The 19,532-nt window shown below is 39.6% G+C and overlaps 1 protein-coding gene and 1 pseudogene across 3 annotated transcripts; both read right to left on the bottom strand.

Moving 5' to 3' along the window:
- Positions 1-271: 271 nt before the first annotated feature.
- On the bottom strand, positions 272-14,720 carry TMT1A (thiol methyltransferase 1A). Of its 2 annotated transcripts, XM_082421492.1 has the most exons (3): positions 14,331-14,720; positions 13,324-14,295; positions 272-2,270 (listed from the first exon to the last, which is right to left on the bottom strand). In XM_082421492.1, exons 2-3 carry the CDS (start codon positions 13,819-13,821, stop codon positions 2,034-2,036), a joined length of 735 nt encoding a protein of 244 aa, XP_082277618.1. In that variant the 5' UTR covers positions 13,822-14,295; positions 14,331-14,720; the 3' UTR covers positions 272-2,033. The 2 variants fall into 2 exon arrangements, with proteins under 2 accessions (XP_082277618.1, XP_082277619.1); XM_082421493.1 differs by lacking the exon at positions 14,331-14,720 and having other exon boundaries at positions 13,324-14,298.
- Positions 7,703-13,308, bottom strand: LOC309641473 (ubiquitin-ribosomal protein eS31 fusion protein-like; annotated as a pseudogene). The gene is made up of 2 exons: positions 9,023-13,308; positions 7,703-8,877 (listed from the first exon to the last, which is right to left on the bottom strand). The product of its transcript is annotated as a ubiquitin-ribosomal protein eS31 fusion protein-like (transcript).
- Positions 14,721-19,532: the final 4,812 nt, after the last annotated feature.

Here is a 19,532-nt window from a genome sequence, read left to right on the forward strand (position 1 = left end):
CAACAAAAGAAACCACCACAATGAGAAGCCTGCGCACTGCAATGAAGAGTAGCCCCTGCTCGCCGCAACTAGAGAAAGCTCACGCGCAGCAACGAAGACCCAATGCAGCCAAATAATAAATAAATAAATAAATAAATAAATAAATAATCTGCTAGCTGTGTTTAGAGTTACCTGGCTGTAGAAGGAAAAATCTGTATGTTCAAATAGCTTAATTTTCCACAGTGAAGGAAAGCCCTCCCAGAGACACTAAGAAAAATGAAACCAAGCCAGCAAAGATATAAACCATTAATTTTATTACCATTCCTAAAATGTATGTGAATTTATTGATTGATTTGATATTTAGTCTCTTTGCAAAATCATCTCAGAAAATATTCTAAATTTATTAAAATGCATACAGACTATTGCTGAAAATTCTAAGTCCTCTTATTGACCAACTTGTTTTCAAAGCACTTGTGATGATTTTCCAAGGTTTCCATGGTTACAGGGAACAAAGAAATCATCTTGAGACCAGAGTGGAAATTTGATCAGAATAATCCAAACAGTATTTATCTACCTCTTTACAGATTCACAGCTTGCCTATTTTGAGGCGGCTCTTACAAAGCGTATCTAATTATTCAAGGTTTCTCTAATTACAGTGGGCCTTTTCTTTGCCTGCAATTTACTACATTCAGCAAAGTATACATTAGATAATAAGGAAAATGAACCCAAGAACTCTAACTGCCTCATATAGTTTTATGGATATACTGAAGTATCAAGTACAATCTTCATCTTAAGAATTGAAGACTGGAATGCAGGGAAACAAACTCTGGTGGAATACCAGAATAAAAAACATAACAAAGCTGGGCAGAACTAGGTGTGGCATCCTGGTACATTAATTTTGAAAGCCAGCCCAGTGATACTAAGGACAACAAATAGATTCAGATTTCTTTTAAAAAAAAATCTGTGCTGCTTAGCTTTGGAGTTTTCAACTAGTTAGTATTTCTTTCTTTAGTTTGTGAATTATTAAGATTTTTTTGGGACTTCCCTGGTGACGCAGTGGTTAAGAATCCGCCTCCCAATGCAGGGGACATGGTCGAGCCCTGGTCTGGGAAGATCCCACATGCCGCGGAGCAACTAAGCCTGTGCGCCACAACTACTGAGCCTGTGCTCTAGAGCCTGTGAGCCACAACTCCTGAAGCCCGTGCACCTAGAGCTTGTGCTTCACAACAAGAGAAGCCACCACAATGAGAAGCCCGCGTGCCGCAACTAGAGAAAACCCACACACAGCAACAAAGACCCAACGCAGCCAAAGATAAATAAATAAATGAATGAATGAAAAAAAAAGATCTTTTCACGTCTCCCTCTTCAAAGTCTTCTTTTTAGTGATTTAACTGCTAATTAGCATCAACCTCTCAGAGAGGGTAAAATTAAAATCTGTTGGGTAATAATTCAAATAAGACAGAAAAAATTTGAAGTTACTGAATAAAGTAAGGTTTGAGGATAATGGTGGACTTCAATTATGAAAGCCCATTGTTTCCTTTAAGGGAGAGTTCAAAGCTGTTTTGTTTTGTTTTTTGTTTTTGATTCTTTGTGAGACAATAGAAAATAGCTAAATAGGTTATAACATAAACTTTTAGCAATGAAATTCAAATTTACCTAAAAAAGGACGTTCCCTTCTCCCAATTAGTTTATTTTTGTGTGTGTGTGTGTGTGGCTGTGTTGCATCTTTGTTGCTGTGTGCGGGCCCTCTCTAGCTGTGGCGAGCAGGGGCTACTCTTTGCTGTAGGTACTCTAGGTACGCAGGCCTCAGCAGTTGTATCACGTGGCCTCAGTAGTTGTGGCTCGTGGGCTCCAGAGCACAGGCTCAACAGCTGTGGCGCACAGGCTTAGTTGCCCCACAGCATGCGGGATCCTTCCGGACCAGGCATTGAACCCGTGGTCCCCACGTTGGCAGGCAGACTCTCAACCACTGCACCACGAGGGAAGTCCCCCAATTAGTATTTTAAGTGTAAAACCAAAACCTTAAATTATTCGAGCTCTTCAGGTCTCAACTCCTATTTCACAGCATATCCGTAGATGTGAGGGCGCAGGAGCTCCCAGGACAGGGGGGCCTGTAAGTGCTGCAGCTTCAGCTTGGAGAAGCGGGCCCACTCCAGGGCCTTCCAGCTCTCTCTGGTCAGGTTGCACCCATCAAACAGAAGGTACCAGACAGGATTCAGGACCTGTTGCCAGAAGTAATTCCAGGTTGAAGGCTTAGCTGCTACATGCTCCATGAAATAAAAAGCTCCTCCCTGAGAAAAAAAAGAAAAAAAAAACAACAACACAGCAAGGATTTTAGTTTGGGGAAAAATAATTTATAAGATGATTAAATGTCAGATTTCAGTGGCCCCAAAGGCCAACTTCATGAGAAAACATGGAGAAATTCAAACTTACTACGATACTATTCTGGTTAATAGTGTCATCTTCTGTCAGATTTTATACAGAGTTGCCAATCTATATTTTCTGTTCAGAAAGGTAATACATAATAATAGTTAGAATTTAAAGCAGTTACTGCATGCAAGATCCTGTCCGTAAGGCCTATCACATGTTAACTCAATCCTCACAATACACTTATTTGGTAGTTATTATTATTATCATTCCTATGTTCTACAGACGAGGAAACAGAGTCACATAGAAAATAAACAACTTGCCCAAGGTCATACAGCTTACAAATGTCAGAATCAGGTTTTTACCTTGGGTGGTCTGGCTCCAGAGGCTGGCAATAGTGTCTCACCAATATTATTTTAGAAAATTCAGAAAATACAGAAAAGTTAAAAAGAAAAACAGTCAACCATCTTTCATCACCTCGGGACAACTACTGTTAAGATTTTGTGGAAGATGGTGGAGTAGAAGGACATGCGCTCATTCCTTCTCATGAGAGCACCGGCATCACAACTAACTGCTAAACAATCATCGACAGGAAGACACTGGAATGCACCAAAAAAGATACCCCACATCCAAAGACAAAGGAGAGGCTGCAGTGAGATGGTAGGAGGGGTGCAATCACAATAAAATCAAATCCCATAACCACTGGGTGGGTGACTCACAAACTGGAGAACAGTCATACCACAGAAGTCCACCCACTGGAGTTAAGGTTCTGAGCCCCACGTCAAGCTTCCCAGCCTGAGGGGTCTGGAAACAGGAGGAGGAATTTCCAGAGAATCAGACTTTGAAGGCTAGTGGGATTTGATTGCAGAACTTTGACAGGACTGGGGGAAACAGACTCCACTCTTGGAGGGCACACACAAAGTAGTGTGCACATCAGGACCCAGGGGGAAGGAGCAGTGACCCCATAGGAGACTGAACCAGACCTACCTGCTAGTGTTGCAGGTTCTCCTGCAGAGGCAGGGGGTGGCTGTGGCTCAACACGGGGACAAGGACACTGGCAGCAGAAGTTCTGGGAAGTACTACTTGGCATGACCCTCCCGAAGTCTGCCATTAGCCCCAACAAAGAGCCTGTAGCCTCCAGTGCTGGGTTGCCTCGGGCCAAACAACCAACAGGGAGGGAACTCAGCCCCACCCATCAGCAGACAAGCGGATTAAAGTTTTACTGAGCTCTGCCCACCAGAGCAACACCCAGCTCTACCCACCACCAGTCCCTCCCATCAGGAAGCTTCCACAAGCCTCTTAGATAGCCTCATCCACCAGAGGGCAGACAGCAGAAGCAAGAAGAACTACAATCCTGCAGCCGGTGGAACAAAAACCACATTCAAAGAAAGACAAGATGAAAAGGCAGAGGACTATGTCCCAGATGAAGGAACAAGATAAAACCCCAGAAAAACAACTAAGTGAAGTGGAGATAAGCAACCTTCCAGAAAAAAAATTCAGAATAATGATAGTGAAGATGATCCAGGACCTTGGAAAAAGAATGGAGGCAAAGATCACGAAGATGCAAGAAATGTTTAACAAAGACCTAGAAGAATTAAAGAACAAACACCGAGAAGAATTAAAGAACAAACAGACATGAACAATACAATAACTGAAATGAAAAATACACTAGAGGAATCAATAGCAGAATAACTGAGGCAGAAGAACGGATAAGTGACGTGGAAGACAGAATGGTGGAATTCACTGCCACAGAACAGATTAAAGAAAAAAGAATGAAAAGAAATGAAGACAGCCTAAGAGACCTCTGGGACAACATTAAACGCACCAACATTCGTATTACAGGGGTCCCAGAAGGAGAAGAGAGAGAGAAAGGACCCAAGAAAATATTTGAAGAGATTATAGTTGAAAACTTCCCGAACATGGGAAAAGAAATAGCAACCCAAGTCCAGGAAGTGCAGAGAGTCCCATACAGGATAAACCCAAGGAGAAACACGCCAAGACACATAGTAATCAAATTGACAAGAATTAAAGACAAAGAAAAATTATTAAAAGCAACAAGGGAAAAACAACGAATAACATACAAGGGAACTCCCATAAGGTTAACAGCTGATTTCTCAAAAACTCTACAAGCCAGGAGGGAGTGGCACGATATATTTAAAGTGATGAAAGGGAAGAACCTACAACCAAGATTACTCTAGCCAGCAAGGATCTCATTCGGATTCGATGGAGAAATCAAAAGCTTTACAGACAAGCAAAAGCTAAGAGAATTCAGCACCACCAAACCAGCTCTACAACAAATGCTAGAGGAACTTCTCTACATGGGAAACACAAGAGAAGAAAAGGACCTACAAAAACAAACCCAAAACAATTAAGAAAATGGAAATAGGAACGTACATATTGATAATTATTGATAATTACATCCTAAGAGACTACTACAAGCAACTCTATGCCAATAAAATGGACAACCTGGAAGAAATGGACAAATTCTTACAAAGGTATAACCCTCCAAGACTGAACCAGGAAGAAATAGAAAGTATGAACAGACCAATCACAAGTAATGAAATTGAAACTGTGATTAAAAATCTTACAACAAACAAAAGTCCAGGACCAGATGGCTTCACAGGTGAATTCTATCAAACATTTAGAGAAGAGCTAACACCCATCCTTCTCAAACTCTTCCAAAAAATTGTAGAGGAAGGAACACTCCCAAACTCATTCTACGAGGCCACCATCACCCTGATACCAAAACCAGACAAAGATACTACAAAAAGAGAAAATTACAGACCAATATCACTGAGGAATATAGATGCAAAAATCCTCAACAAAATACTAGCAAACAGAATCCAACAACACATTAAAAGGATCCTACACCATGATCAAGTGGGATTTATCCCAGGGATGCAAGGATTCTTCAATATATGCAAATCAATAAATGTGACACACCATATTAACAAATTGAAGAATAAAAACCATATGATCATGTAAATAGATGCAGAAAAAGCTTTTGACAAAATTCAACACCCATTTATGATAGAAACTCTCCAGAAAGTGGGCATAGAGGGAACGTATCTCAACATAATAGAGGCCATATACAACAAACCCAAAGCACACATCATTCTCAATGGTGAAAAACGGAAAGCATTTCCTCTAAGATCAGGAACAAGACAAGGATGTCCACTCTTGCCACTATTATTCAACATAGTTTTGGAACTCCTAGCCATGGCAATCAGAGAAGAAAAAGAAATAAAAGGAATACAAATTGGAAAAGAAGAAGTAAAACTGTCACTGTTTGCAGATGACATGATGCTATACATAGAGAATCCTAAGGATGCCACCAGAAAACTACTAGAGCTAATCAATGCATTTGGAAAAGTTGCAGGATACAAAATTAATGCACAGAAATCTCTTGCATTCCTATACACTAACAACGAAAGATCATAAAGAGAAGTTAAGGAATCTATCCCATTCACCATTGCAACAAAAATAATAAAATATCTAGGAATAAACCTACCTAATGAGGTAAAAGACCTGCACTCAGAAAACTATAAGACACTGATGAAAGAAATGAAAGATGACACAAACAGATGGAGAGATATACCATGTTCTTGGATTGGAAGAATCAATATTTTGAAAATGACTATACTACCCCAAGCAATCTACAGATTCAGTGCAATGCCTATCAAATTACCAATGGCATTTTTTACAGAACTAGAACAAAAAATCTTAAAATTTGTATGGAGACACAAAAGACCCCGAATAGCCAAAGCAATCTTGAGAAAGAAAAATGGAGCTGGAGGAATCAGACTCCCTGACTTCAGACTATACTACAAAGCTACAGTAATCAAGACAATATGGTACTGGCACAAAAACAGAAATATAGATCAATGGAACAGGATAGAAAGCCCAGAGATAGACCCACGCACCTATGGTCAACTAATCTATGACAAAGGAGGCAAGGATATACAATGGAGAAAAGACAGTCTCTTCAGTAAGTGGTGCTGGGAAGACTGGGCAGCTACATGTAAAAGAATTAAATTAGAACACTCCCTAACACCATACACAAAAATAAACTCAAAATGGATTAAAGCCCTAAATGTAAGACCAGACATTATAAAACTCTGAGAGGAAAACATAGGAAGAACACTCTTTGACATAAATCACAGCAAGATCTTTTTTGACCCATCTCCTAGAGTAATGGAAATAAAAACAAAAATAAACAAATGGGACCTAATGAAACTTAAAAGCTTTTGCACAGCAAAGGAAACTATAAACAAGATGAAAAGACAGCCCTCAGAATGGGAGAAAATATTTGCAAATGAATCAACAGACAAAGGATTAATCTCCAAAATATATAAACAGCACATGCAGCTCAATATTAAAAACACAAACAACCCAATCAAAAAATGGGCAGAAGACCTAAATAGACATTTCTCCAAAGACAACATACAGATGGCCAAGAGGCACATGAAAAGCTGCTCAACATCACTAATCATTTGAGAAATGCAAATCAAAACTACAATGAGGTATCATCTCACACTGGTTAGAATGGGCATCATCAGAAAACCTACAAACAACAAATGCTGGAGAGGGTATAGAGAAAAGGGAACCCTCTTGCACTGTTTGTGGGAATGTAAATTGATACAGCCACTATGGAGAACAGTATGGAGGTTCCTTAAAATCTAAATATACAATTACCATATGACCCAGCAGTTCCACTACTGGGCATATACCCAGAGAAAACCATAATTCAAAAATACACATGCACCCCAATGTTCGTTGCAGTACTGTTTACAATAGCCAGGTCATGGAAGCAACCTAAATGCCCATTGACAGACGAATGGATAAAGAAGATGTGGTTCATACATACAATGGAATATTACTCAGCCATAAAAAGGAATGAAATTGGGTCATTTGTGGAGACGTGGATGGGGCTAGAGACTGTCATACAGAGTGAAGTAAGTCAGAAAGAGAAAAACAAATATCGTATATTAACACATATATGTGGAATCTAGAAAAGTGATACAGATGAACTGGTTTGCAAGGCAGAAATAGAGACACAGATGTAGAGAACAAACGTATGGACACCAAGGGGGGAAGCGGGGGTGGGGGTGGTGTGATGAATTGGGAGATTAGGATTGACATATATGCACTAGTATGTATAAAATAGATAACTAATAAGAACCTGCTGTATAAAAAAGTAAAATAAAAATAAAAAAAAAACCAAAAGATTTTGTGTATACTTTTATATGAATATATATTTTTTTCTAAAACTAGGATTGGAATATACATTCTGTTTTATAACATGTTTTATTTTATTTATGTAGTTGAGTATTATTCTAAAAGATGGTTTAAAAACTTTATGCAATATTTCACACCACTGAAGTTACCATCTCTTATTTAACCGTTCTCATTTAGGCTATTTCCAATTTTACACTGTTATAAATACTGTTACAGTGAGCATCCTTATCCATAAATCTTTGTGACCATCTAAAATTATTTCCAAATAAATAACTTGCTAAAAAGTGGAATTGCTGAATCAAAAGTCTGTGCCTTTTTAAAGCTTTTGGTACAGGTTGTCAAACTGCCCTTTGGAAAAGTTGCAGCAGTTTGCATTCATACTAGCAATAGATGTGAATGCCCATTTCCAATAAACTCCCATCAGTACTTTTTTCTCCTATATCTTTGTCAATTTGATGTGTAATATGGTATTTTTAATAACATGCATAGCTTTAATATTCTTAATCTTAACATCTTTTGTTGACCTTATTGATTATTTGGATTTCTTGTTTTCTAATTTGTCTGTTAATGTCCATTACCAGTTTCCTTCTTTTTTTCTTTTTTCTTTTATTTATTTATTTGGTTGTGCTGGGTCTTAGTTGTGGCAGGCGGGCTCCTTAGTTGTGGCTCGCCAGCTCCTTAACTGTGGCATGCTCACTCTTAGTTGCGGCATGCATGTGGGATCTAGTTCCCTGACCAGGGATCGAACCTGTGCCCCCTGCGTTGCGAGTCTTAACCACTGTGCCGCATGGAAAGTCCCCACTATCGGTTTTCTAATAGGCCGTTGGTTTTTTTCTTACTGATTAGTAAGGGCTTTTAGTATAATTAGACTACGTATACTACAAATGTTTTCCCTTGTTTGTTGTTTGTCTTTTAATTACGATTTTTTAAACTTCCCCTTCTTTTATTTAAAAAAAAAATCTTTAAATTCATCTGAGTATTGTTCTTAGGCTCTGCTTTGCAAACCTGTGGGCGTCTGAATCCGTACCAAGTACTGCCTGAGACTAAATAACCATGTCTTATACTTTTCTTTTTTTAGTTCATTAGTTCATGTCTTTTATTAACCAATATACAATTACTTGTCTTCTGGTTTGTTGAAACAATAGGTCAGACAATATTTGCCACAATAATGTTTGTCAAAGTGGCTGGCCATAAAAACTCCACACCACATTTATCTGAAGGGCACTCCTGACGAAGGTGACTGCTTTTGCCATTCTGATCCACCTTACAGTATTTCAGGACAGCCAGCTTAACCTTCTTTCTCTCTGTCTGTCTCTCTTTTTTTTTCTTTTGGCCGTGAGGCTTGTGGGATCTTGGTTTCCCAAACAGGGATAGAACCTGGGCCCTCCGCAGTGAGAGTGCAGAGTCCTAACCACTGGACTGCCAGGGAATTCCCAACCCTCTTTCTCTTATGCTTTTTCTTCTTGGGAGTGGTGTAAGACTTCTTCCTTTTCTTAGTACCAGCACGAAGTCTCAACAGAAGATGAAGAGTGGACTCCTTTTGACTGTTGTAGTCAGACAAAGTACGTCCATCTTCCAGTTGCTTGCCAGCAAAAATCAATCTTTGCTGGTTAGAAGGAATTACTTCCTTATCTTGGATCTTGGCGTTTACATTTTCTGTTGTATCCGAGGGTTCGACCTCGAGAGTGATGGTCTTCCCTGTCAGGATCTTCACAAAAATCTGCATCCTGGTGGCAGCACCACCACAGATGGTGGATCCAAAAAGCCTATGTCTTATACTTTTGTACCATTGTCACAGGATGTAAATGACCATTGTCACAGGATGTAAATGATAGGATTTATTTTATTAAAATACTGCATCATCTAAAAGTGTTACTAAATTCATGGTTATATTTTGTCATTAGGTATTTTATTTGGTCAGTGGATGCTGTGTGTAAATTACTGTCATACAGGAGTTAGTAACTGCTGCTTTCATCTAGGACGGTCCTATAAATATAGGTCAGGTCTGGACACAGTAGAGGCTACACATTATTAAGGAGTCTTCAGAAGTTTTCTACTTATCTACCTCTGGGGTGAAGGGGGAAAGGGACCAATGATTACCTCCCAAACCCAGGGTGACTGTCCCACTCTCCTTAGCCTCTTCTAGCCTCCCTAGTGTTGGCTATCCCAGGCAGAGTTTAGAGATGGAGTTCCTCCAAATCTATGGGTAAGTGTAAGAACTGTGTTCAGGAATGGAAAACTTGAAATTTCCTGATTGAAATATTTTTTTCCATAGAAGAGGACAGGAGAGAAGAGGCGATCCAGGCCTGGGGAGGTTGCTGATACCCTCTGGGTTACACAGGTTAAGCTAGAGATGCCTGTTACCCATTCAGGTGACTGTCGAGTAGACAGCTGGATATGATGATCTGGGGTTAGAAGAGAAGTCTGAGCTTGATACTTAGATCTGGAAGCCATTTGTGTATGCATGGTAATTGAAAACATTGGGGGTACATGAGATTGCACAGGGGGTGTATGTAAGTGAAATGAGAGCTAAAAAAGAAACTCCAGCGTTTAGGGGATGGGCAGAGGAAGAAAAGCCAGCAAAAGTGGTAGAAATGTTGAAGTCAGATAAAAAGCCCCAGTGACAAGCACTGTGGTACAGCGATAAGAATATTTGCATTAAAGTCAGACATAGTGACTGTGTAACTTGAGGCAAGTTTCTTAACTCCTCTGGGTCTGTTTCCCCAATCCAACATGAAGGCAATACCTGCTTTAAAGGACTGTTTCCTACATGAGAATGTAGGAAAACTCCTGGTTCTGTTCAGCAGAGAATGGGTGCTTCGGAGGAGCTAAGGAAGACTACCAAGAATATGATCCCCTAAGGGCACTCTCAGTGCTTAAACCAGAGATGACCATTATTTGCTTTGCAGAGGTGTTGTGAGATTAGTAACACTGTAAGCAAAACATCTAACTGTGCCCAGTCTTAGGACACAAGAACCCAGGATTTGAGTATCAGAATCAGACTTTTTTTCAGTTACTACTTTGACATTGGCGTATCCTTGAGCCAAAGACAGAATTACAGTTGGCCCTCAGTATCCACAAGTTCTGCATCCTTGGATTCAACCAAATGCAGATCAAAAATATTTGGGAAAAATCCAGAAAGTTCCGAAAAGCAAAACTTGAATTTGCCACATGCTGGCACCTGTTTACATAGCATTTACATTGTATTAGGTATTATAAGTAATCTAGAGGTGATTTAAGGTATATGGGAGGATGTGCATAAGTTACATGCAGATACTGCACCATTTTATATAAGGGACTTAAGCTTCTGTAGATTTTGGTATCTGTGGCGGGGACAGGGAAGGACCCCGAGGAAATTGAGGGATGACTGTATATTATTGCCTCTAAACACTATCTTCAAGTCCTTTTCTTCCTGAGAAACTTCCTCTGTTAGAAAATAAAACTGGGGATTACAGAACATACACTTCCTCTAGTATAGTAAATTCAAATGTTAAGATATCCATACTTGAGACTTTCCTGGTGGCACAGAGGTTAAGAATCCGCCTGACAATGCAGGGGACACGGGTTCGAGCCCTGGTCTGGGAAGATCCCACATGCCGCGGAGCAACTAAGCCCATGTGCCACAACTACTGAGCCTGTGCTCTAGAGCCTGTGAGCCACAACTACGGAGCCCATGAGCCACAACTACCAAAGCCCACGCGCCTAGAGTCTGTGCTCCACAACAAGAGAAGCCACCTCAATGAGAAGCCTTCACGCCGCAACTAGAGAAAGCCCGTGCACAGCAACAAAGACCCAACGCAGCCAAAAATAAACAATAAATAAATTAATTAATTAAAAAAAAGATATCCATACTTTATGTTCACCTATGTTTAGAATAAAACTATTTTAAACTAGTTTTTAAACAAACAATAAAGGTAATATGTGAAAATTACATATAGGTATAAAGAATTTCAAACTATACAGAGAGGTATAAAATGAAAAGTAATTCCTTCCCCTCATCCAATTCCCTTCCCAAGAGGTAACCACTGTTAATAGTTTCTTGTGTATCATTCCCATTAACATAAATACTTATATAGATATATTCTCCCCCCCACACACAAATGGACTTATACTCTATATAATATTCTATGCTTTCATTGCATAGAACACTTTCATTTCATTTAACACTGTCTCTTGAGGAGATAGTTTTTTCATATCAACATAGGTAACTCTTCCTTGTTCTTTTAACAGCTGCACAGAAATCCTTTATACGATGCGACAGTTTACTTAACAGCCTCCTACCTCCTATTGCTGGATGTTTAGGTTATTTCCAATTTGTGGTATTACAAATACTGTAATGAATATTTTCGCATATGAATGAGTTTTTGCACATTTGTGCAGTATGGCTATAGGATAAATTCCTATTGGATGAAGGAGGAAGTGTCCTTGAAAATTTGATATTATCATATTGCCCTCCAAAGAGGGCACTTCCTCCAATTGGGGTACCCAGTCCCCCAAACTCACCCCAACACCATATTGAACTTAAAAGTCTCTGACAGTGTAGTAGGTAAAAATAGTGTCTTGCTTTAATTTCTTCTTAATTGAAGTATAGTTGATTTATAATATTATATTAGTTTCAGGTGTACAACATAGTGATTCAGAATTTTTATAGATTATACTTCATTTAAAGTTATTACAAAATAATGGCTATATTTCCCTGTGCTGTAGAATATATCCTTGTTGCTTATTTATTTTATACATAGTAGTTTGTATCTCTTAATCCCACACCACTATCTTGCCCCTCCCCCCTTCCCTCTCCCCTCTGGTAACCACTAGTTTGTTCTCTATATCTGTGAGTCTATTTCTGTTTGTTATATACATTCGTTTGTTTTATTTTTAAGATTCCACGTATAAGTGATATCTTGCTTTAATTTGCTCTTTTATTGCAAGACTAAACATTTATATCATATATTGGCTATTTTTATTTATATTTCTGTTCCTGTGCTTTGCTTACTTTTCTCTTTTTTAAAAAACTGATTTAAGAATTCTATTGATCTTGATTTGTAATGTCTTTTATTTTTTTTATTAAAAAAATTTTTTTTAAATTAATTAATTAATTTAGTTTTGGCTGCCCTGGGTCTTTGTAGCTGCACGCAGGCTTTCTCTAGTTGCTGCGAGCGGGGGCTACTCTTCGTTGCAGTGCAAGGGCTTCTCATTGCAGTGGCTTCTCTAGTTGCAGAGCACAGGCTCTAGGCACGCGGGCTTCTGTAGTTGTGGCATGCCAGCTCAGTAGTTGCAGCTTGCGGGCTCTAGAGCGCAGGCTCAGTAGTTGTGGCACATGGGCTTAGTTGCTCCGTGGCATGTGGGATATTCCCGGACCAGGGATCAAACCCGTGTCCTGCTTTGGCAGGCAGATTCTTAACCACTGGACCACCAGGGAAGTCCTATAATGTCTTTTAATATGAAGTTAACACATTATCTATCATCCTTGGCAAATATTTTTTACAAACTTTTTTGTACTTTTAAGTTTTTTTATAGTCCTTTTTTTTCTCTGCAGGAGTTCTAAAGTTTTACATATTCATGTATTATCAATCTTTTCCTATATAGCTTCTTTTCCACTCTAAGATTTTTTAAAAATTCAGCAGTGTCTTCTCTAGTAGTTCTACTTTTTATGTTAGGGTGTTTGATCTACCTGAAATTGATAGGGCTGCCCTTGGTGATAGTGGTTACTACTAACCAGCCCTCACACCCCATACTCACCGGCCTCAGCACTCTGCACACTTCCTGGAGGATCCGCTCCTGGTTCTTCACAGAGCACAGGACCAGTGTGCAGACCACCACATCCATGGAGTCGTCGGCCACCTGGTGCAGGTCCTCCCCGGCAGCCACCAGGAAGCGCTCAAACTGCAGGTGTCGGTTCTCAGCAATGCTCTTGATCAGGAACTTCTCAAAGTTGGGGTTGGGATCAATACAGGTCACCCGGCATCCAGGCGGGTAGAACTTGAAGTTGGGCCCTGTGCCACAGCCCAGCTCCAGCAGGGAGAGCTTCCCGGAGGGGCCTGCAAACTCCTGTAGATTGCTGAAGAGCTCCTGCTTCTTGCTCGCCATCTGTTCGTTGTACATCACAGTGAACCTTGCCAAGAAGTAGGGGAGTGATTTTTTGCATATCCAGTTCCACAAGCCCAGAAAGTCTAGCAGGTACATGGGAAATGCCAGGATGCAGACGGCCAGCCGGAGGATAAAAATGGTAAGCGCCATCACTCAGAAGAGAAGAAAACAGATCAACAGTTAGAGGCCTGACTCTAATTGCAGGAAGTAGGTTTCTGGCCACATTCCAGAGCCAATCAGCTGCAGAGGAAGGAACTGGTTGTGCTGGAAAGACGCAGCTGAAGTAAAATCTATGGCCAGAGGCCCATTTCTCCCAGTTAATAGATGTTTGCCAAAAGTTGCCTCATAGCTTACTTTTCATGAAGTAAAATGAGAGGGTTCTCAGCTTTTCCTTAGAAGGAAAGCTGATTACAACCCATTATTACAAATCTATTCCTGCTTGGAGACTACTGCAAGTTTCCTGCTGAAGTTTTAAATGCACAGCATACTTACAGCCTGTTTGGTTCTCCAGTGACCTCTGCTAAGAAAACAGAATCCGTGGGTGGAGCCTGGTTAAACCACACCAGAAAGCCACTGCCAAAGGCCATTTATTACGTGACCCTCCTACTTCCCTTCCATCCCGCCCTCATTTGTTTTTTTTTTTAAATTTTTTTTTTAACCCTCATTTGTTTTTAAACAAATTTTTTTTTCTGCTGATTTTATTTATTTCTTTATTTTTTGTCTCTTGTGGATGCCATTTTTTTTTTTTTTTTTGGGCTGCATTGGGTCTTCGTTGCTGTGGGTGGGTTTCTCATTCCGGTGGCTTCTCTTGTTGCAGAGCACGGGCTCTAGGTGCGTGGGCTTCAGTAGTTGTGGCACACGGGCTCAGTAGTTGTTATAGCAGCCTGTATTTTAAAAAGCATTCCCCCACCCCCTTTTTTTCTTGAGTCTCTGTAGGCAGTATTTTAGTTTTCTCCTGGGGTGTTTACATTTCAAAGACATTCACAACTTCAAGGACAGAGAAAGAATGAAGTTTTTCTCCTAGGAGTTTTGGGGTGTATGTCTCTATTATCAGAAGTCTAGGGTGACTACTATTTAAATGTTTTCTTTGTATTAGGGGTTGGGCAACATGAGGCACTCTGTTTCAATCACCACAACATCCTCCCATTTGCTCTCCTCACTTTCCCAGGGATTCTACCTCTTAGCATCCTAGTCAGGCTTTCTCACAAGTACTTGGACCTTAATCTGCAGTAGCTTGTGCCCTCCTGACTTTGCAAAATGGCACATAAAGGTCTCCAACTTATTATTCTGCTCTTATACCTTGTCTGCCAGCCCCGAAGCTAGCAGAGTAGTGGACAACTGCATGTTCTTCTCTAACTTCAGCGCTTCATCCAACTGTCTAACTCAAGCTTCAGCCTCTATTTGGGCATCAGTGGCCACAGAACTGCCCACAGGAGAGGGCAGCCCACCGCAGCAGCCACTTGTTTCCCTTCTTTGCCACAGTGTGCGCTCTGCTCAGTTCCTCGAACAAATGCATCAACACATGCAGCTTTTTCAGGGTGCCCCTGTACTCACACATTGGTCCACAAGCATCCAACATACAGGCCACCCCTCCTGACATAGAGGTTGGTGTCTAACTCAGGATATCATCCTCAAATGCCTCTTTCCCAGGGCTTGTTTCTTCAGTCTCCTGGCTGCCTTATCAGTTGTTAGTTCACACCCTGGCTGCTGTACACACTGAGCAAGGAGAGACTGAAGAAAGAAGCAGACCACTCCAGACTGGTAGCTGGCAGGTTGCATAAGAAGGGAGCTTGCTTATGAGGCTTGTCTTAGATGGCCACGAGATGAGTAGATCTCCACGCCCACCAACAGAATCATAAAAGTTTAGATAGAGGCCTTAACTGGGATCTGTCACCTCCACAGTCCAGATGGTCTCAACACCTTACTCTCTCAAAGCTGTATCCTTGGAACAGCTCCCATTGTGGGAACAGTGGTAAGAATGGACATTTCAAGGACAGTTGAGGGAATAAGGAACCTCTGATTGCCTGGGTCCAGCCCATCAGTCAGTCTGATCACATCCTCTTGATGACCTCCTCCAATATACTTTGTGTCCTTTTTTTTTTTGACCACACCCCGGGGCATGCAGGATAATAGTTCCCCCACCAGGGATCGAACTTGGCCCCCCGCCCCCGGCAGTGGAAGCACGAAGTCTTAACCACTGGACAGCCAGGGAAGTCCAGTTTGTGTCCTTTTTTTAGTCAGTTTATCTAGAGGTTTTTCACTTTTATTGATCTTTTCATAAAACTAGCTTTTAAGTTTCGTTAATTTTTCTCTAGTGTTTGTTTTCTATTTCATTATTTCTGGACTTTATTATTTTTTTTCTACTTACATTGAATTTAATTTGATCATCTTTCACTTCTGAAGTTGAAAGCTTTAATAATTGATATAAGCCCCCTTGCCTCTTCTAATGTAAGTATTTGAAGCTATAAATTTTTCTTATAGCACTGTTTTAGGTGGATACATGAAGTCTGATGTACTGTGTTTTCATTTTCATTCAATTTAAGATATTTTCTAATTTTCCTTGTGATTTTTTTCTTTGACCCCATGGATTATTTAGAAGTTGTTTAAATATTTGGGGCTTTCTTAGGTATCTACGTATATTGATTTCTAATTTAATTTTATTGTCACAGAACATAGTATGTGGGCTTCAATCTTTTGAAGTCTATTTAAATTTGCTTTATGGCCCAGAATATATTTTTTCTCAGAAAATGGTCCCTGTTCATTGAAAAGAAGGTGTATTCTGAAGTTGTCAGGTGTAATGTTCTATAAATGTCAATTAAGTTAAGGTAGTTGAAAGTGTCATTCAGATCTTCTGTATTCTTATTATTTAGTTGCTCTGTCAATTATAGTGAGAGATGTCTTACATCTACAATTATGATTGTGAATTTGTTTCTCCCTTTAGTTATTTCAGGTTTTGCTTCATGTATTTTGAGACTCCATTATTAGGCACAAATACATTTATAATAGTTGTAGCTGCCTGATATATTTCCTTTCATCATTATGAAGTGTCCTTCTTTGTTTTTAGCGTTTATTTTTGTCCTGAAGTCTATTTTGTCTGGTATGTATTTAGCCACTCCTTATGCTTTCTAATGTTTCCTCTTTCCAACTTTATTTATTTATTTTTTATTGGAGTATAATTGCTGTACAGTGTTGTGTTGGTTTCTGCTGTACAATGAAGTGAATCAGCTATATGTATACATATGTCCCCTCCCTCTTGGACCTCCCTCCCATCCCCACCCCATCCCACCCGTCTAGGCCATCACAGAGCACCGAGCTGAGCTTCCTGTGCTCTATAGCAGGTTCCCACTAGCTATCTATTTTAGACATGGTAGTGTATATGTGTCAATCCTAATCTCCCAATTCAACCCACCCTCCCCTTCCCCCACTGTATCCACATGTCCGTTCTCTACGTCTGTGTCTCTATTCCTGCCCTGGAAATAGGTTCATCTGTACCATTTTTCTAGATTCCACATATATGCGTTAGTATACGATATTTGTTTTTCTCTTTCTGACTTACTTCACTCTGTATGACAGTCTCCAGGTCCATCCACAGCTCTACAAATGACCCAATTTCGTTCCTTTTTATGGCTGAGTAATATTCCATTGTATATATGTACCACATCTTCTTTATCCGTTCATCTGTCGATGGACACTTAGGTTGTTTCCATGTGCTGGCTATTGTAAATAGAGCTGCAATGAACATTGGGGTACATGTGTTCTTTTGAATTATGGTTTTCTCAGGGTATATGCCCAGTAGTGGGATTGCTGGGTCATATGGTAGTCCTATTTTAGTTTTTTGAGGAACCGCCATACTGTTCTCCATAGTGGCTGTATCAATTTACATTCCCACCAACAGTGCAAGAGGGTTCCCTTTTTTCCATGCCCTCTCCAGCATTTATTGTTTGTAGATTGTTTGATGATGGCCATTCTGACTGGTGTGAGGTATTACCTCACTGTAGTTTTGTTTTGCATCTCTCTAATAATTAGTGATGTTGAGCATCTTTACATGTGCCTCTTGGCCACCTGTATGTCTTCTTTGGAGAGATGTCTGTTTAGGTCTTCCATCCATTTTTTGATTGGGTTGTTTGTTTTTTTGATATTGAGCTCTATGAGCTGCTTGTATATTTTGGAGATTAATCCTTTGTCCATTGATTTGTTTGCAAATATTTTCTCCCATTCTGAGAGTTGTCTTTTTGTCTTGTTTATGGTTTTCTTTGCTGTGCAAAAGCTTAAGTTTAATTAGGTCCCATTTGTTTATTTTTGTTTTTATTTTCATTACTCTAGGAGATGAGTCAAAAAAGATCTTTCTGTGGTTTATGTCACAGAGTGTTTTTCCTATGTTTTCATCTAAGAGTTTTATAGTGTCTGGTCTTACATTTAGGTCTTTAATATATTTTGACTTTATTTTTGTGTATGGTGTTAGGGAGTGTTCTAATTTAATTCTTTTACATGTAGCCATCCAGTTTTCCCAGCACCATATATTGAAGAGGCTGTCCTTTCTCCATTGTATATTCTTGCCTCTTTTGTCATAGATTAGGTGACCATAGGTGTGTGGGTTTATCTCAGGGCTTTCTGTCCTGTACCATTGATCTATATTTCTGTTTTTGTGCCAGTACCATATCGTCTTGATTACTGTAGCTTTGTAGTATAGTTTGAAGTTCGGGAGCCTCATTACTCCAGCTCCATTTTTCTTTCTCAAGATTGCTTTGGCTATTCGGGGTCTTTTGTATTTCCATACAAATTGTAAAATTTTTTCTTCTGATTCTGTGAAGAATGTCGGTGGTAATTTGATAGGGATTGCATTGAATCTGTAGATTGCTTTGGGTAGTTTAGTCATTTTCACAATGTCAATTCTTCCAATCCAAGAACATGGTATATTTCTCCATCTGTTTGTGTCATCTTTGATTTCTTTCATCATTGTTTTATAGTTTTCTGAGGACAGGTCCTTTGCCTCCTTAGGTAGGTTTATTCCTATGTATTTTATTCTTTTTGTTGCAATAGTAAATGAGATTTTTTCCTTAATTTCTCTTTCTGGTCTTTCATTGTTACAGGAATGCAAGAGATTTCTGTGCATTAATTTTGTATCCTGCAACTTTACCAAATTCATTGATGAGATCTAGTAGTTTTCTGGTGGCATTTTTAGCATTTTCTGTGTATAGCATCATGTCGTCTGCAAACAGTGACAGTTTTACTTCTTCTTTTCCAATTTGGATTCCTTTTATTTCTTTTTCTTCTCTGATTGCCGTGGCTAGGACTTCCTAAACTGTGTTGAATAATAGTGGCAAGAGTGGACATCCTTGTCTTGTTCCTGGTCTTTGTGGAAATGCTTTTAGTTTTTCACCATTGAGAATGATTTTTGCTGTAGGCTTGTCATCTATGGCCTCTATTATGTTGAGGTAGGTTCCCTCTCTGCCCATTTTCTGGAGAGTTTTTATCATAAATGGGTGTTGAATTTTGTCAAAAGCTTTTCTGCACCCATTGAGATGAACATATGGTTTTTATTCTTTAATTTGGTAAAATCATGTATCACATTGATTGATTTGCATATATTGAAGAATCCTTGTATTCCTGGGATAAATCCCACTTGATCAGGGCGTATGATCCTTTTAGTGTGTTGTTGATTCTATTTGGTAGTATTTTGTTGAGGATTTTTGCATCTATTTCATCAGTGATATTGGTCTGTAATTTTCTGTTTTTGTAGTATCTTTGTCTGGTTTTTGGTATCAGGGTGACGGTGGCCTTGTAGAATGAATTTGGGAGGGTTCCTCCCTCTGCAATTTTTTGGAAGAGTTTGAGAAGGATAGGTGTTAGCTCTTCTCTAA

Source organism: Balaenoptera physalus (genome assembly GCF_965194825.1).
Source record: "Balaenoptera physalus genome assembly, chromosome: 13".
Lineage (NCBI taxonomy): Eukaryota > Metazoa > Chordata > Mammalia > Artiodactyla > Balaenopteridae > Balaenoptera > Balaenoptera physalus.